This window comes from Spermophilus citellus, assembly GCF_964194105.1.
Source record: "Spermophilus citellus genome assembly, chromosome: X".
In the NCBI taxonomy this organism is placed as follows: domain Eukaryota; kingdom Metazoa; phylum Chordata; class Mammalia; order Rodentia; family Sciuridae; genus Spermophilus; species Spermophilus citellus.
In genome coordinates this window covers 102240069-102266591 of record NC_138190.1, presented here as the reverse complement: position 1 = coordinate 102266591, position 26523 = coordinate 102240069, and the positions used below count along the sequence as shown (strand labels likewise).

Here is a 26523-nt window from a genome sequence, read left to right as displayed (position 1 = left end):
GGAGAAAATGGAGCTGCTGAAGCACCTAGATGCCAATAAGCAAATGTGCAGAAGGCATGGGAGGAGGCAAGCCCACCCTCTCGCCTCTTCTCCATCCAGTGCTAGAGGCAGTTAGGTCTCTGTGCCCTGCCCCCACTGGGATTCCTCTGAAATTTGCAAAACCTGCAGTGTCCCAACCTTGCTCTGTCCTGCCCCTACCTAGGACAGTTGTCCCTTCCCTTGAGCAGCATTAGGGAAGGATTGTCAAGGAGGAAGGATTCTGAGAGCCATAGAGGACCCCAAGCCCCCCAGGGATGGCCTAATGGAGGAAGGCAGGGAAAAGAAAATAAATTTATAAGCATAAAGGGGGATTGGGCAGGCAGGCAGGCAGGCAGGCAGACAGACAGACTCTCAGGCAGGCAGACTACATAGAAGGGCTCTGAAGTTCCTCTATCATCCATTCACTGTGCCTCCATCCAGAGAGTGAAAAAAAAGCATTGCCCCTGCCCTTTAGCCTCCTCCTTCCCTCCTTTCTGACCTAAAGCTATTACCTTGAGGATACCCAGTGGCTGTTGCCTAACCCTTCTGAGGTCTTTTTTACAAAAATCATTGGAACTTTACTGCTGAGCCCCAGTTTGGCTCCAGGCTAAAAGGAAAGTGGTTGAGTGGGGGGGCAGCAGGGCCACTTATGTGCCCTCCTCCAGCTGGAGAGTTGGAGGCTGGACAGAACACCTCTGGCTCTTCTCAAGCAGTAGCGGCAGCCCAAGCTCCTCCCCAGCACAGGGACACACTCTGAACCCCACTCCAGCTGCTGGTGACTGTGCCTTTAAATTGCTGCTTTCAGAGGGTGCATCTACGGGGAGGTGGGAGGGAGGGAAACATCTTTCTACCGGTCTCCCTCCTCCCTCCCCTCCAAGACTCTCCAGGGTTTAGAGGGTGATTGCTGCCCAAAGAGAATCTTTTTTGGTTCCCTGGCTGGCAAGCTGAGGCCCTCCGAAGCCCAAGGCGAGCCCAAGCAGGAGCCGGTAGGGTTATCTGTGTCAGGATCATTTCCAGGGGAATAGTTCTGGCCCCTGACTGATAAAGACAGGGCAGAGGAGAAGAGGCAGAAGAGGAAAGAGAGCGCAACTCCTAGCCCAGCCCCACGGGCTCCTTGGAGCAGCCCAAGTTGGAGGAAGGTTCTATACTTTCGGCGTTCCCACAGGGATATTCCCCTCACCTTGGCAGCCAGGCTGAGAAAGGGCTCCAAGGTCCCCACGGAATGACAACTCTTGTTCCTGCAACCCTCTCCTTCCTTCTTCTGTGGACTCTGCCAGGGCAGGTCCTCCTCAGGTGAGCTGAGTGGGCTGAGAAGAAGGTGCATGCAAACACTGGCAGGAGGTTGGGGGCAACCTGGGCAGCGGGCACAGTTTCCTCTAAGTTTACAAAAAGCCCACAGTCTGGAGGGTTCCAGGGGAGGGCACACGCTCCCCCAAACAGGGCTCAGGAGCTTTCCATTAGAGATGTCAAAGCTGGTAGGAAGTCTTCTGCATGGGCAAGTTTCCTGGGCCTGGGGTAGGGGCTAGGTAGCTGAGCCCCCAAATGGAGGACATCTAACTTGCCACCTAATCCTGTCTCCCTACCAGCTGGGCTACATCCTGCTCAGTTCCCTAAATACAACAGCAATATCTGGCAGTTGCCTGCACAAGAGTCTTCAAGTAACACAGGTTTTCCCTAAGACCACATGAAGATGGAGATGGGCTGCCCAAACTTTGACCTTCTGCAATCACCCTATCACCCTGACTGTGCATACATGGCTGCCCACTGTCCCTTGAGGGGCACCAAGTAGCAATCATTTCCTGGGCTTGCATGCAAGGCATGCTTGGGCTCCTTGTAAATGTCTCCCAACCAACTGCCCCTTTCTTGTTAGGTCAGGAGCCAGTCTAGGTTGATAGGATGAGCTGAGCAGGAAAGATAGTATGGCTTGGACTGAAATGCATCCCAAGAGCAGTGTACCCCAAAGCAGAAGGAGCAAGTGTCACTGCAGTACCCTCCTCCCCCTCTTAATCCAAGGAACACCCCAGAGCTGCTTGTTTCTGCGGAGTCTCCTATCCTACTGCTTGCAGATACATTGGCTGGCAGGCAAACAAGGATGCAGAGCACAACAATAAACTTTAGGCTAAAAAGTAGCTCAGAGTGGAATGGCAGTTCACCTGGAGTTGACAGGAGGATATAGAAAAAAAGGAGGGCATGAAGCTGCGACTTGCTGGCCCTCTTGGAAGAGAGGCTGCCTCAACGACCCAAGCTCCAGTGGCAGCTTTTCTACTTGGGTTTGGAGACTGAAGGTGATTAGAGCAAGATGGGCAATTTGATATGCCCATATGAACAATATGGAAACTGAGGCCTGAAGAGGGGGAATGACCGACCGATGTTGTTCTGGTATTCAGTAACTGATTCAGAGTTCTCCTCTTACCCCACCCCAGGGCCTTGTATGAGAAAGCCTGTCAGTACTGGAACCTCCTAGGTCCTGTTGGTGTTTGGGACTTTTGCAGGAATGAAAGGGAGGAAGGAGTGGCTGTACACAGTCACTTTCCTCTCAGGTCCTCAGACAAAGTAGCCCCAGAAGTGGGGGCCAAAAGAGGAATTGGGGCTGAAGACAGCTTATCCCACAGTGTGTGTCGGGTTCCTAGGGCTGATACTAGTGGGAGAAGCGACCTGAGAGTGGGGATGAGGACAGTAGAGGGTCTGGTTGTTCCATGTGCAGGGCCATGTGGCCTCCCAGAAGGCAGGTGGCAGGTGGCCAGCAGCAGCAGCAGCACCTGGCTAGCATGGACGTCCTGTGGTGAAGTTGCAGACTTCTGCTTGCTCCAGCACCACCACTAGCCTCCTCGGATTTCCACAGCCTGCTTAGGCCACCTGCTCTGGCTGTTCCTGCTGGGGGCCAGGATAGCCTCTGTCTCCAGGGTAAGGGTTTTCCCCTGCTTGGGGGAATTTAAGGAGATAAGACTCTAGGAGGTCATGAAAGAGCTGCCACTGAACTTCCCCAACTCTGGTTCCTTGGCAGCTCACCCTGCCACACCTGCCTCATAGTACTGTGGTAGATTTGGTCTGAAGTCAATAGCTCTGGGTTCAAATCTTGGCTTTATTATTTGCTAGCTAGATGATTGTGAGAATATCACTTCACCTCATGAGTCCTCAGCCTCCACATGTATATATAGTTGGCCCTTCATATTCATAGGTTCTACATGCATGGATTCAAGCAACCATAGGTCAAAAATATGTTGAAATAATAGCACCTGTACTGAACATGTACAGACTTTTTTTCTACCATTATTGCCTAAATGTACTAGTATAACAAGTATTTGCTTAACAGTTACAACATTTTGGGTCTTATAAGTAATCCAAAGATGATTTAAAGCACACATGAGAATGTGCAATGGGTTATATGCAAATATTACATCATTTTATATAAGGGATTTAAGCATCTATGGATTTTGGTATCTGAAAGGGGGTCCTAGAATCAATCCCCCATGGATAACAAAGCATGAGTATATTAGGGATGATCAGAAGGGACTGATATGAGAACTAAATGAGATATTGTATGTGAAGAGTTTAATATGGTGTTTTAGCTATTTTTATTATTCTATTGGTCACTGGCTGGTGCATGGGAAAGAGAGGCCCACTGGCTCAAAGAAGACTGAGACTCAGAAGGACAGCAGCCACCCTGCTGCCCAGTTCCACAGTAGGAGCAGCCATGTCAGCAGTGGAGCTGATTGTCATACCTGGCACAATGATGATACCAAGATGAAGTAGGAGATACCTGGCCTAGCTAGGAGTCCAGCCTGAGCTCTGCCCCTGCCCCCAATGTTTTGCTGAGTTTCTGGTCCCTAGTCTATATATTGGCTAGTAAGCTGGTAAGCAGGCATGCCAAAGAGACTTTGCTGTACTTGAAAGAAAACTTCTCAAGGGAAAAGGAAGCTGGCTTCTAGGCCAGGCCAAAGAATACTGGCCCCTTCCTCAAAATCAGGCTGTTCAGGGGGAAAGATGGGAGTTAAGCTTCTTTGCATGATCACCCTACTGGGGGGTTTTCCCATGAACAGGGACCTGCTTCCTCACAATAGTTGAGTACACCTGCTAGCAACGGCCAGGGCCCTGAACCAAAAGAACTCAAAACCTAGCTTCTTGCTAACAAATGCTAAACCTAGCTTCTTGCCACACCTCCCTCTTCAGAAGCAGGGCCTTACATCCTGTTCATTCTCACGTGAAGCCCAAGCAACTGACACCAATACTCAGGGATGTAATTTGTCCCTAAACCCCTCCCATCCTTGGCCAAACCAGATTGGCTGAACATCCCAATGGCCCTATCATAATCAAAACACTGCAGTGAGATATCACTCTTCTTTGAGTACTTTCAAAGCACCTTCACAAAAAGAACACTGTACAAGACCACAATATGATGTTCAAATTCTAACCCTGTATCTGACCAGCCCTGAGACTTTGAACAAGTCACTCCTTTTCAAACCTCCATTTTCTCATCTGTAAAATGGAAATAACAATCCTCACCCCACAACTCAATGAAAATTATAGGGTTAAAAAAATCTAATCTTGGGGCTGGGGATGTGGCTCAAGTAGTAGCGCGCTCGCCTGGCATGCGTGGGGTGTTGGGTTCGATCCTCAGCACCACATAAAAATAAAAGATGTTGTGTCCACTGAAAACTAAAAAATAAATATTAAAAATTCTCTCTCTCTCTCTCTCTCTCAAAACAATCTAATCTATGTGAAAACCATTTCCTAGGACTAGTGGCTGAGCTGTCATGTTGGCTTATGACTATTATTGTTCTTCTCATTTTGTACACTGTTACTCAGAGACCCATTCTCTCTTATCTTCCTGCTTGATGAGGAGGCCAGTCAGAGGTAGATGAGGATGAGAATGGAGAGTCTCTGACAAATGCAACTGGCCTCAGACTTCTTTACCTCTCGTGTCCAGGGTGGCTTTTGCAAAGGAGGATGTCAAATCTGGAAACAAGGGGTCTCAGCCCATGTCCCCCTCTGATTTCCTGGACAAGCTTATGGGGCGAACATCTGGATATGATGCCAGAATTCGGCCCAATTTTAAAGGTAAGAAAAGTCATTCTATAAAACTATTCCCTCCTTAACACTTTTTGTGACACACTACCCAGTCAGCCCCTGTGAATTGCCTTAAGGAAGAAGGCTGGTATTCCAGGGCTAGTTTTTATAGCTCAGAAACAGCCTCCCCTCCTTGTAGTCCAAGGGCCTGTGTAGCTGGCACTATCTTCTCCCAGCCTGAAGCTCATGGAGAGAGACCTCAAACCTGCTCCCTGCCTTCTGGAATGCCCTGCCAATGGGCTGTGCTTTGTACCTTTAGGCCCACCTGTGAATGTGACCTGCAACATCTTCATCAACAGTTTTGGCTCTGTCACCGAGACCACCATGGTAAGGAATCTTCCTGTTCCCCTTTCCACCCCAATGTGAATGGAGAAGCCAACCAGGCCACACACATTTCATACCTCTGTTGTCCACTTCCTGTTTCATTGTCATGGCTAAAGCCATAGGGGTCTGAATTTGGCCACTGGGAGGATATTTTTCCCTAGCCTTAGATTTCTACAGTTAAAGATGAACTAGCTAAGCAACAAACACATGGCCAAATATGTGAAGTAGCTCCATGCAGACAACAAGCTTTGGAATTAGACAAACCTGGGTTCAAATGCTGGCTCTACTAACTAACAGTGGTGTTAAGGTATGTCTACTTAAATCTTTCTTGGTCTCAGTTTCTCATCTGTAAAATAGAGATCATGATAGCACTCTCCTCAAAAGATTGGTGTAAAATTTAGATGAGATGATACATATAAATAAAGCACTTAGCAGAGAGCCTGGCACATAGTAGATGCTTAAATAAATACCTTTTTCCTTCCCATCTTTGCTTTATTAGCCCCAAACAAGCTCCTCCAGTGGAAAATGCCTACTGTCCCCAATACGCCCCAGCATTTCCTCCTCATGACTCTCCTGCTCATGTAGGGTTGCTGAGCCCCTGGAAATAGCACTGCCTCTGATGGACCCATATCTGCACCCTCCCAGGACTACAGAGTCAATGTCTTCTTGCGGCAGCAGTGGAATGACCCACGCCTGGCCTACCGAGAATATCCTGATGACTCTCTAGACCTCGACCCCTCCATGCTGGACTCTATTTGGAAGCCAGACCTTTTCTTTGCCAATGAGAAAGGGGCCAACTTCCACGAAGTAACCACAGACAACAAATTGCTGCGCATCTTCAAGAATGGAAATGTGCTCTACAGCATCAGGTACACCCAGTGAATGGCCAGGAGAATTTGCATCAAGGGGAAGAAGACAGATGGAGGCTGAGGGTGGAAGAAGTGTCCCTTATGCAGTGTTAGATCCCAGTAAGCTGATGTCACTTCTTTCTTACTGTCACCACCAGATTGACCCTCATTTTGTCCTGCCCGATGGACCTCAAGAACTTCCCTATGGACATCCAGACCTGCACAATGCAGCTAGAAAGCTGTAAGTGTCTCTAGAAAGTCATGGAGCAAGGCCTGAAACAGCAGCTAGTAAACCCCATCTCATGACATCCCAGGTATTAAAAGGGCTACTCAGAGTCAGGCGGGGTCTACACAAGCACACACAGACAATTCTTGGCACAGATGAGACTAGAATCTAGGGTTTTCTGACACTCAGTCCAGTACATTTTTCCATTTTCTGGTCTAGATATTCCAAAGACTAGGACATGGGATAGCACAAGCCTCATACACAAATATGCTTGTAATGACTATGGAGGGGGATTTGAAAGGGTGTCCTCTGCCTAAAGATATGTTCCCTTAGCATTTCCCTGAGTTAAGACCTTAAAGATGTCTATAAAATGCCACTGTTGGGCAGGGTAGGGTATTCTCTGAACTCTGATTCTCATGAACAGAGATAATCATTATAGAGAAGTAGGAGAGGATAGTTTCAAACATAGAAAAGTGACTGGAAAGGAGAAGTCACCCAAGGGTTCCTCTTTGGTAGAGGTACCAGTCTATGAGGGCTGTCCTAAGTGCAGAGGAGCCAAAGGATGGCAAGGCTGGTCTGTCACCTGTTTCCATTCCTTCCCCATCTCCTGGGTGAGTTGAGACAAAATCAGAAGATATCCACAAGGTCCTCAGAGAAGTCATCTCATAAGGCTATTTCTAGTACATAATAACAGTGACACATAGAATGTTTCCTGTGGTCAGCTCTTTAAGAATTTTTAAACCACAATCACATCCAGGTTCCCATAATCCATTCACAACAACTTTGAATACTGAGCAGAGCTGGGCATGATTGTGCGTAATTAACAATCCCAGCAGCTCAGGAAGCTGATACAGGAGGATCATGAGTTCAATGCCAGCCTCAGCAATTTAGGGAGGCCCTAAGCAACTTAGTGAGAGCATATCTCACAATAAAAAATAAAAAAGGAACTGGGGATGTGGTTTTGTGGTTAAGTATCTCTGTGTTCAATCCCTGGTATGGAAGGAAGGAAAGAATTATGGAAGAAAGGAAGGGAGGGAGGGAGGAAGGAAAGAAGGAAGGGAAGGAGGAAGGAAGGAAGGAAGGAAGGAAGGAAGGAAGGAAGGAAGGAAGGAAGGAAGGAAGGCAGAAAAATAAATAGAGCAGCTGCTGTTCTCATTAAACAGAAGGGGAAGTGACTCACCCAAAGTCACACAGCTACTCTGGGTCAAAGCCCTACTGATTCTGGATTCTGTGAGCCTTAGTGTTTTTGTTCCCTTCTTGACCGACATACAAGAATTGGTACTATAAATGGCATGAACTTTCATGAACTGCTCTCTGTGAGAGATTTGTATGTTCAGATAGTAACCCTAAATTTGTCCCAATTCAAGGGTCTGGCTAGGAGTCTGTGGTATGCACATTGTCCCATGCATGACTGGCAAGATATAAATAGCTCTCTCTTCCCTGAGGTGAAGTGGCAGAAGCCCTGGCTCTGAGGCTGGCTCAGCTCAAGACATGTGGTCAGTACACATGCTTGCTCCTCTGGGCTTAATATATAGCAGGATGTTCCCAGCTGGGGCCCTTGATATCATTCCAACCCTCCTGGCCTTCATTCTAGATCTGCCCGAATAATTCTTCTTTGGGCCTTTCTCATGCTTTTGAACTTGGTAGGAGGGTAGGAGAGGAGTCTGGAATCTTCTTGACTTACCCACTTAGGACAGGCCCATGAGACAAATGAACAAATATCCTTTTAGGAAAAGTTTCCCTTTCCAAGATGAGCTGCAGTTCCTAAACCCCAGGACATGTTTTTCATCTGTTCTTGCCTGCTTGTTTTAACACTACCTCTAACCCTACCCAACACCCATTCTGCAGCTCTCTGCCATCTCTGTCCCTTGCAGTTGGCTACACCATGAATGACCTCGTGTTTGAGTGGCTAGAAGATGCTCCCGCTGTCCAAGTGGCTGAGGGGCTGACTTTGCCCCAATTTATCTTGCGGGATGAGAAGGATCTAGGTTATTGTACCAAACACTACAACACAGGTAAGAACCAGGCTTTTTACTTGCTAGGAGGAACACGAGGACCTCCAGATGGGAAGCAAGGGAACAAGGCAGCTAGCCTCTACAGAAGTTCCAGTCTAGGTGAGAAATGATGCTATGTGCTTCATAAACTTTATCTCATTGTGGTCATGATTATCAACACATTTTTCAGTAAGAGAACACTGAAGTTCTATGAGGTTACATTAATTGTCCAAGTCACACAGCTTTTAAGTGGCAGATTCAGAATTCAAATCCAAATCTAAATCCAAAGCCCATACTCTTGTCCCTGTCACATGAAATAGAGCTGTGACAGTGAGTAGCAGGAATTTTCCACTTTTCCTGGGGCCAACTTTGTGTGAAAGCTAGGAAATCCACATTTCAAAGTAGTCAATGGCTGTGCTGAACAGGGAACAGGCCTGAGAGTAGCAGCCAGCTTAGCATCCATACCTCTCAGGTGTGAAATATAGGTCTAGAAGTGGAGAGAGGCTGCTTTTCTAGCCTGAGTGTCTACTCTTTGCAGCTTCCCTAAGAGTTACTGATTCCTCATTTCCCCTGACAATTTGTGAGGAGCTCAGATTTTAAGATAGAGGTAGCAAACTGAAGGGAGGGAGATCCTGGGTCCCTCCTAAGGTGTTCTGATATATTTTGGGTGCTCCTTATCAACATGTGTGTGCACATATGTGAGATGCATGGGTGTGGGGGATGGGTAGAGAAACAGTTCATTGAATTCAGAAAAGGCCAGTGGAAGTAGACACTGATATAACATTTTGGGGCTAACAAATTGGCAATTTTATGTAGGTCACTGGTTTTCAAACTTTGGTATGTAATATATTTCCCTGGGGAGTCTGCTAAAATGTTGATTCCTGGACTCTACCTCTCAGGCATTCTAATTACACATGCCAGGAATGATGTCTGGAAATTTGCATTTTAACAAGCATCCTGAGGATTCTAATGCAGGTAATCCAGGAAAAAAAAATGGTACTTTGAGAAACTTTTTAATCTACAAGTTAAAATTTTTTGTACTTGTTTATCAGGAATTCCACTCCTTGGAATGTATTATAAGGAAATGTTCCAACATATCACATTGACTTTAGACCCCAAGATGGCTCCTGGGTCACTGTTTATACTGCCCAAACCTTGGAATTGTTCTCACTATCTACCAGTAGGGCAAGGTTAAGTGTGCCTGCTTGGAGCAATAGTATGCAGACATTAAAAAGGATGCTTGTGCTGGGTGTGGTGGTGCACACCTGTAATCACAGTGACTCGGGAGGCTGAAGTAGGAGAACTGCAAGTTCAAAGCCAGCCTCAGCAACTTAGTGAGGCCCTGTCTCAAAATTAAAGAAAAATAAATAAATAAACAAAAAGGGCTGGGGATGTGGCTCAGGGGTAAAAGACCCCTGGGGTCAATCCCTCAATCCCCAGTACAAGAAAGAAAGAAAGAAAGAAAGAAAGAAAGAAAGAAAGAAAGAAAGAAAGAAAGATGCTTGCAAGGTTCTTGTATTTACATGGAAATGTACAAATTTTAAAAAGTAAGATTCAAAGTTGAATACACAGAAAAATTGTATTGTGATAAAAGAAACAAAAAAAACATGCATTTAAAATCCTAGAAGGAAATATGAGCTCTAAATGTAAAGTAGTGCAATACAACAGATATGAGCAAGAACTTTGGAGTCGGATAGTCCTGAGTTTGGATTCTGGCTATATTATTCACGAGTTGAATGTCCTTGAGAAACATAACAATCCCTTCATGCCTCAGTGTCCCTATCTGTAATATGGGAAATAATAATAGTACCTGCCTCAAAGATTTACTATAGTTTTAAATGAGATAATGTCAGGGTACTTAATAAGGGCTTCATAAATGTGAGCTTATGAATATTATTATTTTCCCCTTCTTATTTTTTTTCTAGTGCATTGGCCCCAGGCATCTGTACCAGTGCTCTGCCTCTCCTGCCAGCCGCCTTCTAAACAAGTATTAATTTCATAATGAAAAACAACTGCTATTACAGGAAAAGGAAGGAATGAACAAAGGGAAAGAAAATATATAGGCACTTAGTAAAAACATGTCGTGGCAACAAGCTCAGAGTGGCATGAGGTAGGGTAGGATCAGGGAACAGTAGGTAGTCATAGTGTTACACAGGTTCTCAAAACCTTCATCAGTCATTGATGAAATCATTGGGCTTGAGAAATCTGGTAGGCCTGGTAAGAGTAAGCCTGGATCAGGATAAAATAACAATACCATGTCCACAGGTTCTAAATCCAAGGATTCAACCAACTGCAGATAAAAAATATTCAAGAAGAAATTGCATTTATGCCAAACATGTACAGACTTATTTACTTTTAATATTTTTTTAGTTGTAGATGGACATAATACCTTTATTTTATTTATTTATTATTTTATGTGGTGCTGAGGATTGAACCCATTGCCTCACATGTGCTAGGCAAGCACTCTACCACTAAGCTACAACCCCAGCCCTAGACTTATTTTCTTTGTCATTATTCTCTAAGTAATACAGTGCAACAACTATTTACATATTGCTTATACTGTGTTAGGTATTATAAGTAACCTAGAGTTTATTTAAGGTATATAGGGGGATGTACACAGGTTACACACAAATCCTGTGACATTTTATATAAGGGACTTGAGCATCCACAGGTTTGGGTTTTTGCAGAGGGGTCTTGGAACAAATCCCCCATGGAAATCAAAAGATGACTATATATATCTCCTCTCATTTTTGTTTGGGTTGTCTTAGGCTTCTTCTTCTGGAGAATCTATAAGCAACTGTTTTCTTAGCTTCAGGGTCATGGGAAGCAGGGTAAAGTGAAGATGGCTGAGCACTGGTACATGTACCTAGGGCTAATGTACCTTTTGTTGTTAGAATATAATGCTGCTGCCTAATGCTCTATGGGAAACTACTGCCCACTGTCCAGAGCCAGTCGCTGATGGACATTGTTTATAGATGTTTGTTAAATGGCTTTTCTCACTTGCTTAAGACACAGGCAATCTTTATCCCAGTACAGTTGCTAGACAGCTTCTGGAATACTAGCAGTTGCAAGCAAGGCTGCTTATATCTGAGTAGAGTCTGAACTAATTGTCTTGTTAATAATCATACAGCAATAGTAATAGCTACTTATGAGTTGAACACCTCAAATACATCATTTTATTCAATTTTTCCAACAGCCCAGTGATGGCACTGATATTGCGACTACTCTGTTTTATAGGCAAAGAGTCTGAAGTTCAAAAAGCTTGGGTGTTTTGCCCAGGGTCACACAACTAGTAAGTGAAAGGTTCAGGATTCAAACCCAGTCAGTCTGACTCTGGAGCCTTCTTGCTTTTATCCTCTTGCTGTGCTGTCACTCAAAAGACCTCCTGCTGGAAGCCAAAGTGCTAGGAGCAAGAGGGCATGTCCTTTATGGCTGCTCTGGGAACTTTCTTAGTAGATGTCAGGCACTAACTGTGGCCATTTTCAAAGGCTCATTTATTGGCCCAGCTGAGGTGCCCCAAATTGTTCAACAGAGACAGGGATATCCTACTTCTGCCACTTAGGATCAGCAGAAGGCTGAGGACCCAGGGCCTGATGCTTCACCTCTTTCCTTGCAGGGAAATTCACCTGCATCGAGGTAAAGTTTCACCTGGAACGGCAAATGGGATATTATCTGATTCAGATGTATATCCCCAGTCTACTCATCGTCATCCTGTCCTGGGTCTCCTTCTGGATCAACATGGATGCTGCCCCTGCCCGTGTAGGCCTCGGTATCACTACTGTGCTCACCATGACAACCCAGAGCTCTGGTTCCCGGGCCTCTTTGCCTAAGGTGAAGAGACATGCAAGGGAACCTGCTTGTCATCAAGTTTCCCATTTCTCATTCATCACATGCTCCCTCCTGATCACTACTGACCTTGGATTTAAGGTTGAGAGGAGCCACTGAGTGGGAACAGGCATCCAACATACTCTCTTCCCCACAACATATACCAATGATATAGATAACAACGTGGAGGCTGAGGTTAGGGATTCTGTCTGGTTAGGGAGTGAGTACTTTCTTCAGAACATACTAGCATGTCCAAGATCAAAAGACCCTCATCAAGTAAAAAGTTGTACTCCCTCATGATACAGATGAGGAAACACCTCAGATGGGTAAAATGACCTTCTCAAGGTCATGTCCCACCAGAAACAACCAAAGCAGTATCAGGATTCTGAACCAACTTCTGTCTTCTTACTATGGGAGAACCAAGATACTATTACAAAGAGCTCTAGATATAGTGTCTATTTTTTGAAGATGAAAAAAAAATTAAGGTAGCAAATAGAAATTAAAGGCAGTAGACTCTGATCATCTGGGGCCTAGTTATGTTTTGATTACGCAGAAAGATTTGTGCTGATGGGACTAGGAACAGCTCTCCCTGTCTCATGTCTTCCTGTAGGCGATTTAGAGGTCACCTCAAAGTCCTTACAGTCAGCAAGGCTCTGAGCACATCGGGGAGTTAGAACACTCATTTATTCAATAAATATCTATTGAGCATTTACTATATACCAGATACTGTACTTGATCATGGAAAAACAATGGAAAGGAAAAACAACACAGTTTCTCCTAGATCTTTCAGTGAACATATTCCTTCTTGCTCTGATTCATTAGGAACCAGAACCTTTGATCTCCCTTCTCTCAGTGTTTGTTCATAATAAGACTTTTTACTTAGGGCAGGAGATAATCTGGGACATTCATGGCAAATTTATGAATTTGCTATATGGAGGAATAGTGGTTAAGTGTATGAAATTAGAGTCAAGCAAATTTGGGTTTAAATCCCAGATTTATCATTTACTAATAGTGTGACCTTAGGTAAATTCCTTAACCTCTCTGTCTTACTCGAAACATGGGAATAAGAATGCTATTGCAGCTGGATGTGGTGGCTCACACCTGTAATCCCAGCAGCTTGGGAGGTTGAGGCTAGTGGACTGTGAGTTCAAAGCCAGCCTCAGCACTTTAGCAAGGCTCTAAGCAACTTACCAAGAACCTGTCTCTAAATAAAATATAAAACAGGCTAGGAATGTGGCTCAGTGGCTAAGCACCCTTGGGTTCAATCCCTAATACTAAAAAATAAAAAAGAATGCAAATATATATATATATCAATATACAAGGCAATGTTTGACAATAATAACTACTCAATAAATGTTAATTATTATTATATTTACCATGTGTCAGATTTGAAAAGAAACGTGATGGATATGAGAAAGCAGCAGCTAATATTGACCCCAATTATTTTTGATCTGCTGAGAAACCATTGAGGTAGTCCAAAGTTCTAGAGAGACAAATAATTAAGATCAGGATCAAGTATCCAAGGAAAAGTTATTGGGGTCACTTCCTGCAAATATGTTTCCTACATGGACAGGGATATTTATGAGGCTCTGAGAGGCAGGATGGATTTAGACAAGGACCACAGGGCCCAGGCTGGGCTGTGGTAGCTATGTTTTGATAGTGGCCTATATGGAAACCAGAGGCAGTAAAGTAATTCAGCCCTAAGAACTCTGCCCTAGTTTATTGCTTCTGCCATATCAAGGAGATTCTTCTCTAACTCTGCGAGCTATTGTAATTTATGCCTTCCTTTTGCCAAGAGAACTTCCTTTTCTGGTCCCCTCCTGTGAGTGAGCACAATCCATCTGCTCCCAGGAATCACTTAGTTTCCTCATTTGGAAAAAGTAGACTTTATTGGGAGGTTGTTTGTTTACAACATTTTGTGCCTTCTTTTACCTCACTGGCCAGTAAGCAAAATACCCAGGCATGCACCCCAAATGAAACAGCCTCATTAGTCAGCCCCACAGAGCAAGAAACTCAGTAACCTAGGAAGCATCTGCTCACTCTTGAGTTTGTGTAGCATTAAGTTCAGTGGAAGCCCTGAGAAAAGGGATGGAGCCAAGCCAGGGGACTCTGAATTCCACTCTACAACACAACTTAAGTGTCTAGGATGAAATTCGCAGAGACTTGCTTTGTAGGAGAACTCAGCTGGGGTGTCCATTCTCCATGATCCCATGAAACCACTCCTTTGCTCTTATGGGGGACCTCCAAAGACACTCACCACTATCTCTTTCCAAGGCCCTTGATCTCCACAAATGCAGATGCCTCAGAAAAGAGTAGAAGGGCTAAATGAAAGATTTTTCCAGGTTAGACCTAAAGTTGTAGAATAAAGGAAGGACCCAATTCTCTCTAGATCTTGTTATCTAACTAGCCTTTAGTTCTCGGGGCAAGCAGTGGAAAGGACAGCATAGAGAGCAAATAGAAGCCAGTAGAGAAAAACTCATTACCAAACCATCTATCCATTCATTGATTTTAAAAAATTAACTATGTGCCAAGAACTCACCTGGGCACTGGGACTAGAACAGTGATGAGCATATAAATAATCCCTGTCATGGAAGAGCTCACAGTCTAGTGTAGGGAATAGTAAGGTATGTGATGGATGCTAAGAAGGTATAGGTAACCTGGGCACATATACCAGGACAACCAACACAGACTAGAAAGATCAGGGAAGGCTTCCTAGAAGATGTATGTATCTAAAGTGGAAGCTGGAGGATATATAAAATTATCTAAGTAAAAGACAGAAAGAAAAGCAGAGATTTGCTTCTTAGAAAACTACTAAAATAGTTCACCATAGTGGATCATAGATTGCAAGGGGCATGATGAGGTTGGAGAGGTAGACAGAGGCTCCATGTCATGATTAAGTGGAGTGTGGACTGTAGCATAAGGGTAATAAAGAACCACAAAGGGGTATAAGGTGGGGGGTAATATGATCAGATTTACATTTCATAAACAAAACTCACTATCATTTCGAAAACATATTGGAGGTGGCAAATGTAGAAGCTGGGAGACCATTTAGAAACTGTTGTAGTCCTTCAGATGAGCTATAATAGTAGGGGATGGACTCCTGAGATTTAAAAAAATATATTGATACATCATTCATCATTAACAAGACATTATTCCTGGTGCTTAATGTGTCCTTTCCTTTGATGGTTCAAAGCCCTTCATTATCCTCCTTTGTCACTGACTCATCATTGATCTTCATAACACACATTTGCCATCCCTGGGGGCACAGTGGGACTGGGAGATGGAGAATGAAATAAGTGGCAAAGTGGAGACACCAAGGGATATCTAATCGTAGTTGCCTAGCAACCCATTACCACCCTTTGTGGTATCACCCTAAAACAAACAGAATAGGATTTCTCAGCCTCATAGCATTACTGCCATTTGAGGGAGATTTTTTGGTGTGTGTGTGTGTGTGTGTGTGTGTGTGTATACTGAGGGAAGGCTGTGCATTGTAGGATATTTACTGCCACCCTAAAATTTTACAACCAAAAATGTCACCAAACATTGCCAATTGATCCTCAGAAAATGAACAATTTTTTTTTTTCAGTTAAGAAATGCTAAGGTCAGGGGTTGGAGGTATAACTCAGTGGTAGAATGCTTGCCTAGCATGCCCTGGGTTTGATCCCCAGTACTAAAACAAGACAAAAACTAAGGTAAAGAATTATTCCATGAGACCTTCTCCTTACCTGGGATCCACAGCATCCTTGCTGCCCAACAAAACAGAAGCTGATGAAAGAAGTCATGTGTCCTGAATTCTACCCCTGCTGAGGAGCCTTATGCCATGAGCTCAAAACTAGGTAGAATTATATCTGGTTACGGAGGTGAAAGGATTTCAGAAATCTGAGCTCTACTCTCCTCCTGGCCCCACCCAGCTCTAGCCTTGTTCCAGGAGAGGTCCATGTAAAACCTCCACAAGGGCAGTAGGAGAGAAAAGTACTTAAAGACTGCCAAGGAAGGTAGTGAGAGGAGAGTACTAGAGTGAATAATTGCATGCCAACAGTGCATCCTCATGATATTGGTCTATTTTCCTCTCCAGGATGAGCCCCATTCCCAAATAGGCACTCTTAAAAAAGAGCAGGAAAAAACAGAACTCCCAATACACACCTTCACATTGGGTAATCTTTGCTAAACCTGTCTCTCTGAGCTTTAAGTGTCCTCATGTCTCTTACATGGGCATGGTGAACCCTGCCCAGTTACCACGAGGGTTGTAAGAACTTGAGGAGATAACACCGGCAAACAAATGCATTACTCGTGATTACTGTTGTTTATTGAAATAAAAGAATCAGAAGACGAATGAAAAGAATACTAAAAAGCAGAAGGAAGTCGGGCACGGTGGTGCATGCCTACAATCCCACTGGCTTGGGAGGCTGATGTAGGAGGATTGCGAGTTCAAAGCCAGCCTCAGCAAAAGCAAGGCACTAAGCAACTCAATGAGACCCTGTCTCTAAATAAAATACAAAACAGGGCTGGGGATGTGGCTCAATAGTTGAGTACCCCTGAGTTCAATCTCTGGTATCAAAAAAAAAAAAAAAAAAAAAGCAGAAGCAGAAGTAGAAATGCAAGAAGAATATAAAGGAAGAAAGGAAAATAAGTACAGGGAGGAAATGCAGATGGAAATAGAAGGTGGAGAGTGCAGAGAGGTGAAAGATGATAAGTAGGGGCTGGGTTGTGGCTCAGTGGCAAAGTGCTTGCCTAGCATATGGGTTCGATTCTCAGCATCGCATATAAATAAATGAATAAAATAAAGGTTCATCAACATCTGCTTTTTATCTTTAAAAAAAGATGATAAGTAACCCAATCTCTTTGACATGAGCTTTCAGACAATGGGACATATCATGGAAAGCTGCTTTAAAAAAAAAAGAAATTCAGGATAAAACTGAAGAACATCAGGCAGTTGATACAGGCTAGAAATCCACTGGATAGACCATGGAAGGATGTCAAGATGGCTGACTGCCCTGTTGGTGGATGTTATAGGTATCCTACGTGAAGGCAATTGACATCTGGATGGCCGTGTGTCTGCTCTTTGTATTTGCTGCCCTGCTGGAGTATGCTGCTGTCAATTTTGTCTCCCGTCAGCATAAGGAATTCATACGACTTCGAAGAAGGCAGAGGCGCCAATGCATGGTGAGTACAACTAAGGAGGTGCCCGCTTTCTTTTTCCTTTGGACTCCTTCTTCCCTACTACTACTCCCACAAACCAAGACCCAACCTAAGCTGCAAGAACTGAACAAGCAGTCAGGAACCCTGGATTTTAGTCCCAGGCTGGGCACAGTTAAGCTAAGTACAATATCTCTTTGGTTTTGTTTCCTATGTATTCAATGGGACATTAACCCCTATAAGGCAGTATAGTAGAATGATTTAAGACCATGGGCATAGTGCCTAGCATACACTATGCACTGAAAATGTGTCAGTTAGTATTAGAACCTTACCAACTTCGTTCATATGACATTGCTTTGAGAAATAACAATGGTTGCTCCTGGCTCTCTCTGCACCAAGAAGGACCCCAGGTTTTCCACACTAATCAGTGGTAAAGAATTCAAGAATCAGACATTGGTGCCTTTCTAGGGAGCATTATAAGAGGGTTCTTAAATTAAGTTAGAATTGAAAGAACACTACTTGCCTCTTCTGATTGTTGGATTTCTTCTTGATCTTCACTGGACACATCAGAGTTGTTGGGCTTGGACTGTTGTTCTCCCTCACTCTTGTTTGTTAACCCCATTTCTTCTACAGTAGAATGATCACCTAGGGAAATATAAGAGGAAGCTTGTTGTCATGACAACACAGGCAGTTTACCCTCAGTTGCCCAGACAATAGGTGCTAAGTAAGTTGTCATGACAACAGAGATACCTGGGCTATCCTCACAGAAGCAAGCTTCCAATTATGAGCAAAGCTAAAAGTCTTTGCTAAGCTACATGCTAGTTGCTTAATCTCCAGGGACACAGAGTTCTGGTCTGTCTTCAACTGTGACCCTATGTTTTCTGCCTAATTTCAATACTTTAAAACTAAAGGGGCAAGTGCAGAATAACCTCTAGGGGATAGGAAACAATTACAGTTGCCTAGGGTGTATTGCGCCCTGGATTCGACTCCCAGCATCACACATACGCATACAGAATCCTGGCTCTAGCCAGTCTGAACCACAAACTATCTATGGTTTCATGCCCCTTGCTAAGGTCCTTCTCTGCAGAGGGTGGAGTTCCTGGATAGTATAGGGGTTTGTCCAAATTTATGTACTCTTGCCTCACTTCATCCCTTTAACTGGGTCCTGGGCAGCATGCCCTCTAGTGGATTGATCCATAACTGCATGTCCTTGGGTAGGACTTCTTTGAAGAAAGACTTTCCTGTCCCATACGGAGGGTTAGGGCAGAAATATAGACTTGAGGGCTGGGGATGTGGCTCAAGCGGTAGCGCGCTCGCCTGGCATGCGTGCGGCCCAGGTTCGATCCTCAGCACCACATACCAACAAAGATGTTGTGTCCGCGGAGAACTAAAATAAATAAATAAATTCATTCTCTCTCTCTCTCTCTCTCTCTCCCTTTCCTCTCTTTAAAAAAAAAAGAAAGAAATATAGACTTGACAGGGAAAGGAAAGAGGATTCTCTTTCTTCTAAACTAACTGTCTCCACCCCTTCTTTTGTTGGTTCAAACCTACTTGCAGGTACCAAAATCTTATTCTTACAGGGGGTCTGACCTTGACAACTTCTGAATGTTTTCCTTGGAAAAGAAAAGTAGGTCACCAACCAGTCCAGCGTCCTTTTCCCAGTTACATTGCGTGTGTTTATGTCTCAGCACCAAAATATTGCTAAAGTTACCACAGACCTATTCCATGTCGACACTAGTCCCACCTCTTTCCCTGCATTCACCCAACCCCCAACTGGCCACAAGCTGTCCCCTCCTGCTCATATATAGGTTGACCCTGAGTTCATAATGGAGTCTGTCATAACCAGTGCTCAATTATTACAAAGTTATAACAGCATCTTGGGGCCTGCTTAGGACCCTGAAGCCTTCCTGGAAGTGGTCTGGGGTTTACTATTAAGGTGAATAAATCTGTGCCACAAATCATGTTCCTTTTCAAGTCTCCTAAAGCTACTGTCATTCCAGTAGAACTGTAAAGGGAATACTGGAGGCAACAGGCAGGCTGAACAAGTTGATGGAGAGTTCACCCATTACTAGAACCTCTCTGGGTCCTACCATTTCAGCAGAAGGAAATCCTTAGCCAGAAAAAAGATACGAGGGGCTATGGTATAGCTCAGTTGGTAGAGTGCTTGCCTCACATGCAAAGGCCCTGGGTTCAATCCCCTGCACCACGAAGGAAGGGAAGGGAAGGGGAGGGGAGGGGAGGGGAGGGGAGGAAGGAAGGAAGGAAGGAAGGAAGGAAGGAAGGAAAAGAAAGAAAGAAAAGATAGGAAAATAGGAGCCAGTCATCCCAGGATCTTCAGGCTTACAGGGTCTTCAGGCTTAATCCTTTTCTTCTCTAATCTCTCCTCAACCACCCATTTCTACTACATGGTGATCTCCTTCCATGTCACTTACTAAAATATTTGAGTTTTTTTCCCATGTGTTTCTGCTTTATCTTCCCAGTTAGTCTACAAGATTTATAGGGAAGGATGAAGCTCTATTTTTTGTCACCTCTGCAGGCCCTAGCACCAGGCTTTAAAAATAGCAGCCATATACCGCAGCCCACCAACTTTTGCAGGCTGTTTGGTAAGGGTACTCTGTCAAATTGGACAGAAAGAAAACCTTGCCATTATCAACAGAATAACTTGAAAATGAAAAGAATTTCCAAAGTACTGCCAAGTTCTCTCAGGAACTTAGTCCCAGAACTCTGCTTATCTCTGCCATCCTCCATCCAGCACCCTCCCCCACCTCCAGTCTCTTTTTCCTGCCTCTCTTACATATCAATACTGATTACTTTACCTCCCACACTGTGCCTTCACTCCCCAGCTTGATTTGGAATATCTTCTCTCTCTAGTTTCTCAGTCCTCCTCCCTTACTGGGAAAAATGGAGTTCTGTGTCAACAGCAATAGAAGTCACAAAGTGGTATTTATGGCTCCATTTTCCCTCCCCAACACACACACACACACACACACACACACACACACACACACACACACATTCACACACCTCAGAATTTGGCCTAAATGGATAAGACACAAAACCAGGACTCCCTCTTTCAGGTCACTCATCTTTATTCCTCCAGCTACAAGAAATACCTGTTAAAATCAAAAAGACCTAGACTCATTTATAAGCCATATTTTTTCTACTGTATGAAATGTCTTTTTATGGCCTGGGAAATATTTCCAAATAATTCCTTTTAGATTTACTGTGATTGGAGAAAGAAGAAATAATTGGATATAGAAACAGAAATAGCAGTTGTAATCTAACCTCCCCTGTAAAAATGAATTAGAGAATTCATGTGAGATGAGCCAAGTCCTGTGGTGAAAGAGACAATTGGAATTATCTTGAACATAAAGCTAAGACTTCCCTATTACAACCACTTGGGGTTAAGGTACACCACAACAGCAAATTGTCTCTGGTCTACCCACATAAAACTCTTTCCACAAAGACCCTGACAAATCAAGGATAGGGCAGCAAAGCTCTAGGGTGGGCAGACAGATTCTTTCCTATGCCAAAATGCTAATCCCTTTCTGGAAGTCAAAGAGCATCAGGCCATTGTGCAGGGTGGGCAAGGAGTAATTATTTTTCCTGCAAAGTATTTTATAACCCAGGGAGTTTCACTTCTGAGTAAACTTTGGGTTTGAGATCTTGAAAGGATGCTGGCTGCATAAGAACAAAAAGCTCTTCTCTTTCTATATTCTGAAGCATGTGGCTCACCAGTCCATTCGTTCACTCCACCAAAGTCTACTGAGTTCCTGTTATGTTTCAGGCACAGAAGTAGACACTGGAAATACAGCAGTGAACAAGACCAACACAATGCCTACTTGACAGGCTTGCCCTCGTGACAGGTCAGCTTCTGGTGATACAACAATCAAGGGTTACTAGGACTTACCACACCAATGTCCAATTGGCATTTCAATGTGCTATCATAGCTGCAGAGGTCCCATTATGAAGATCCTATGATGTCCCTCTAACTGCACAAAATGTTTAAAATCTATTTGATCCACATTTTAAAAATATCTATGTCATATCCATATAACACACCTGTATCTTGTTCTTATAATTATACTAACTACCTTAGGTAGCTGTATGGTGATTAACTCTTTCTGGTTTTCCTTGGTCTTCCCTAGTTTTAGCACTAAAGACTCAAGTCTCAGGAATCCCCTCAGTTTGGGGCAAACTGAGATAGCAATTGGCATTTCAGGTGATTTCTTTTAGATAGCTGAAGATTTTGCCCCCAAACCTTCAATACTTTCTAAAATCATAAACATCTTTCAAGGATATATTTCTCAACACTTCCCTTTAGAGGAAGATAAAATCAGGCTTGTTTGGGTCTTATATAAAATAAAAGTAAATAGGTTCTAAATGGGTGCCTGACACCCTCTTATATTACTAACACTCTATTGATCACTCCGGGGCTTTTGTCTTTTCTCTTTCCTATATCTATCTTTCTGTGCTTACTTCCTGGCTCCCATCTGACTACTGGATCAATGGACGTTTTGTAGTTTGCCATATTACTTAGTGCTTATATAGAATTTACCCCCTCAATCTTAATGAGTTTATCATTATGCACATATTATATATGAATGGAAAGTGCATTGGGTAATAACTGTCACTCTGGATATATTGACCCTTGTGTCAAATCTGTTGCTCTGCTTAGAAGTACACATATCTGTAACAGAGTCATTAGCTTTACTCTGCTTTGGATAACCCATTAAGTGATTTAAAACTTTTGGAATTCTCAGCTTTGAATCAAGATAATTGAACTTTCAAAAGATACTACATTCAAGAAATACTATTTCTGAAGCTTTTGAAATTCATTAAAGTCAATTTCACCGAGTCTAAATATCTCAGCTCCACTATTTGATGTTTTATTTATTTTTTTGGAACCAGGAATTAAACCCAGGGGCACTCAACCACTGAGTCACATCCCCAGGCCTTTTTAAAAATATTTTTATTTTTTTGTGGTGCCAGGGATTGAACCCAGAGCCTTGTGCATGTGAGGTAAGCACTCTACCAATTGAGCTATATCAAATTGACAAACTATATTTATATATAAATATATATATATATATATATAACTATATAGTTATATATATATATATATAACTATATAAACTATATAGTTATATTGGTTATGTGAGCCAATAATTTATGGTGCTAATCATGGCTGTACTTATAAAGATGGCTCAACTACTCTAGTCCATATTTTCTCTATTTTCTCCCATTTCTCATGAGACTGAGGTCTGGCCTTGTTTCTGGAGCCAGGATGACTTTCTGCCCTTGCTGGGGCACCCTCTTTTCCACTGCTCCAGTGGAGAATATTCAGACCATTGCTACTAGTTTCTGATGTTTGTCATCTTAATATAGCTTTTTTAAAATTTTTAAATTTTAAGACAGGGTCTTACTAAGTTGGCTTAGGGCCTCAGTAAGTTGCTGAGGAGGCTTTGAATGGAATATGCATTGGGTAATAAATGTCCTACCTCAGCCTCCCAAGCCACTGGGATTTCAGGCATGTGCCACCATGTGCAGCTGGTTTTGTTCTTTTGTTTACTACCAAAGATAACTTAATATTGAGATGTCCCTTACAGTTGGCATTTCACTGGATTTTAAATGACTTTAAATTATGTTATACATTTTTAAAAGGCAGCTCAGGGCCTAACTGTAAATACAGAAATTATAACATATCATATGTAGCACATATAGCTGCTTAGCCTTCATCTACCTCATGAAGAGTTTTGTGGCCATCAAAAAGCATGTGCCTGGTGAATCTGGAGACTATCATGCTAAGTGAAATAAGCCAATCCCCAAATACCAAAAGGTCAAATGTTTTCACTGATTTGTGGGAGCTAAACCACAATAAAGAGGGGTAATAGGGAAGAAAAGAAATTCAGAAGATTAGACAAAGGGGGGAAAAAGAAGAGGGGGATGATAGGAAAAGGAAAGACAGTGGAATTAATCTGATATAATTTTCCTATGTGTGTGTGTGTGTGTGTGTGTGTATATATATATATATATATATATATATATATATATATATGAAAATACCTAAGTAAATCCCACCATCATGTGGATCCACAAGAATGGGGTCCTAATTAGAATAAGATATAACCTATGCTTGCATAATTTTTATCAAAATGGATTCTACCATCTGCATGATTAAAAAGAATCAATTAAAAAAAAAAAGCTTGGCTTGTGTATACAGCCACCTTCTCTGAATTAAGCTATATGTGAGATAGTTATGTGAGGCCTGGTCTTTATCCCTCTACTTTACAGGTTTGACCTCAACTTTTACCTTTTCTTCCTTGTAATCCAGGAGGAAGACATCATAAGAGAAAGCCGCTTCTATTTCCGTGGCTATGGCCTGGGCCACTGCCTGCAGGGAAGGGATGGAGGCCCAATGGAAGGTTCTAGTATTTATAGCCCCCAAACTCCAGCCCCTCTTCTAAAAGAAGGAGAAACCATGCGGAAACTCTATGTGGACCGGGCCAAGAGAATTGACACCATCTCCCGGGCTGTCTTCCCTTTTACTTTCCTCATTTTCAATATTTTCTACTGGGTTGTCTATAAAGTGCTACAGTCAGAAGATATCCACCAGGCACTGTGAATAAGGTAGAGGTTATAGAGTACAGCTTATGGCTTTCTGCTTCTTCCTGGGTGGGCTTTCCCTCCCCATTAGACTCCACTGGGGAAGACAGTTCCTTCTCAATCTCCCATTCAGAATTTCCAACTACCAGTCCCAAAGCTATGTGAGCCAATACTGCATGGTGCCAATTGTGGCTGTACTTATAAAGATGGCTCATCTACCCTAGTCCATATTTTCTCTATATTCTCCCATTTCTCATGAGACTAAGGTGCCAAGATGACTTTCTCTTCTTGCTGGACCCCCTCCTTTCCTCTACTCCAGTGGAGAATATTCAGACCATTGCTACTAGTTTCTGATGTTTGTCATCTTAATCTATACCAGTCCTCACCCTACCACCTCCCCTCACCAGATCCTAGCTCTTACTTGACCCTCTATCCCTCCTATCACAACCTCAAATAGGAAGTCTTTCCCATACTCAAGTGCTGCCTGTGTGACCCAGTCAGGTTTCCTTACAGTGAGAGGAAGACAAAGATATAGGTTTTCTTTTCATTTGTTTCTTCTTTTTTCTCCCAAGTCTTTATTTTCCAGGACCCTCATTTAAAGCTTGCTTCTTCATTTCCTTTTAATGAGCAAGTAATGGTGCCATGCAACCCTGTTCAGGTCAGAGTGGGTTCAAAATTCCTGGGAAGGAACTAGGCATATAAAGGATCGCTATCCTGGACAAACATTGACTCAACCAACCTCAGAGTAGTAGCTTTAGAAGTTAGAGAGCCATAATAAGTGTTGTTTGTTCATGCTTCTCTTGTTTCCCTTTTTCCTTCTATAGTAAGGAACAGTGAGAGATATAGCAGTCAGTTAAAGCTACTAGAAATGTCAGAATAGAGAGGTTGGTGTGGTATGTTTCAGGCCTAACATACCACTGCAATGTGGGGCAGCATGGGCCTGGTACAGTAAATTCTTTGAATTACCCTAACCATGGAGGAACAGAAACAAGATATGAGAGATTAAAGTGTGGGGATAACAGCTGGACCAAGTGATCAAATAATCTCTTAGACATCTTGACCTTTTCTCTGTAGCTAGAATAATTAACTATGTAAGTCCAATCTTCTCTCCCCATGTCTCACTCTCTCCCAACTCACTCACTCCACATGATATCCAATTGAAAGTCAATAAATCCAACGATCAAAGTAAATCCTATAGTCAAACAAAAAACTCTTGCTTTCTTTCTTCGTTGAGGTTGTCTGTTCTTTCCTGTTCACACAAATGCTCTTTTCGTGAAGAGAATATTCTGGTCTCTTCATCGTGAAGAGAATATTCTGGGGTGACCAAGGTAGCTTTTCTAGAAGTTATTTTTGTTTGCGATATTATCACTCTGGTGACAAGAAGACTGAAGATTTAAAAACTGGTTTAAAGGAAGAGATAGAATGGAGAATAGCAGAGAGCCCCTGTTTTCCCATTTCTGCTCAGGTAGTGCCAATGAATGAGAGGCCACAAGCAATACCCCTTTGAAAGGAGCAGAGAGTATCTCTTTGATACTCTCCATGGTGGGGCTGGGGTGTCAGGCTGCCGCAGCCCGAAGGCGGGGGTTAGAGGGGGGTGAACTATGGAGATGAGCTTATTGCACAGAGCTCTGCTTGTTGTAGATCTTGTCCAGATGGGCCAACTGCACAAATCTGCCCTGTTGGAAGTCTCAAGAACAATGCCCTGGAGACAGCTACAGCACTGAGCAATAGAGCCTGCCCAACTGGGATCCAGATCAGGGCATCAGCTGGTGCTGGGAGCCAAAGAAGTCAAAGTACCAACCAACATAATAGCCCAAAGGAGCTCACAGAGCTACTCAGAGGCAGCATCAGGTGGAAGGTATTACCCCTTCCATTGGAGTCCCTAAAAGGAGAAGGGTGATGCATTGTGTCAGAATCAGGTATACCCTTCCCACATATGTACAGGGGCTGGGGAAATGCTAGGTCTCACGGAGAGCATCAGATGCCTAGCAATCCATTCAATCATGGAATTCTTAGACTTAGACCCTTCTAACCAGAGTGCATGGGCAAGAGGTGATATGAAAGACTCACTTGGAGGTCACTTCCACTTATGTAGTCATTTACGCAGTACTCACCCCTACAGAGACCCACACTACTTTCTGCCTGAATCACATCTGAAGTGATTTTGAAATTTAAAATAGCATTTTTTAAAAGGGGAAAAACTTCCTACATAAAAAAGTGTTTTGGGTGTTTTCATTAATTCATTGTTAATATTTAATGTCAGTTAAATATTTTATACATATATTTTTCCAGAGAAAAGGCTTTATTTATTCAGTTGTTGTTAAGACTATCATCTCCCCTTGAGCATGCTCTGCTCTTTGGAAAACCAGCAGTCTGTCCTCCCTTTTCCACTTAATCCACTAGCAGAGCTTCTTGCTCTCCCAGAATTCACAGGCAAAGCCAAAAGAAATTTCTAAATGGAAGAAGGATAGTGGATAAA

At 43.2% G+C, this 26523-nt stretch overlaps 2 protein-coding genes across 7 annotated transcripts in view; one reads left to right on the top strand and one right to left on the bottom strand.

Moving 5' to 3' along the window:
- The window catches only part of PLP1 (proteolipid protein 1), a 104317-nt gene that overhangs the window by 64400 nt on the left and 13394 nt on the right, over positions 1 to 26523 (bottom strand). For 2 of the 4 annotated variants that reach the window (XM_081277560.1, XM_081277561.1), the window contains exons 2-3: positions 17962 to 18083; positions 13679 to 13785 (exon numbers count right to left, since the gene is read on the bottom strand). In XM_081277560.1, coding sequence (XP_081133686.1) covers positions 13679 to 13785; positions 17962 to 18060 — 206 coding nt within the window. In that variant the 5' untranslated portion in view covers positions 18061 to 18083. The remainder of the gene's footprint in view (positions 1 to 13678; positions 13786 to 17961; positions 18084 to 26523) is intronic. The other 2 variants (XM_081277562.1, XM_081277565.1) reach the window with 1 other exon arrangement.
- LOC308639331 (glycine receptor subunit alpha-4) lies at positions 1241 to 25775 on the top strand (the record flags this gene model as incomplete). Of its 3 annotated transcripts, none has more annotated exons than XM_081277559.1 (9): positions 1241 to 1311; positions 4946 to 5076; positions 5345 to 5412; positions 6055 to 6278; positions 6416 to 6498; positions 8358 to 8498; positions 12094 to 12308; positions 17316 to 17465; positions 25686 to 25775. In XM_081277559.1, 9 exons carry the CDS (start codon positions 1241 to 1243, stop codon positions 25773 to 25775), a joined length of 1173 nt encoding a protein of 390 aa, XP_081133685.1. The 3 variants fall into 3 exon arrangements, with proteins under 3 accessions (XP_081133685.1, XP_081133683.1, XP_081133684.1); XM_081277557.1 differs by lacking the exon at positions 25686 to 25775 and adding an exon at positions 23773 to 24063; XM_081277558.1 differs by lacking the exons at positions 1241 to 1311; positions 5345 to 5412; positions 25686 to 25775 and adding an exon at positions 23773 to 24063 and having other exon boundaries at positions 4966 to 5076.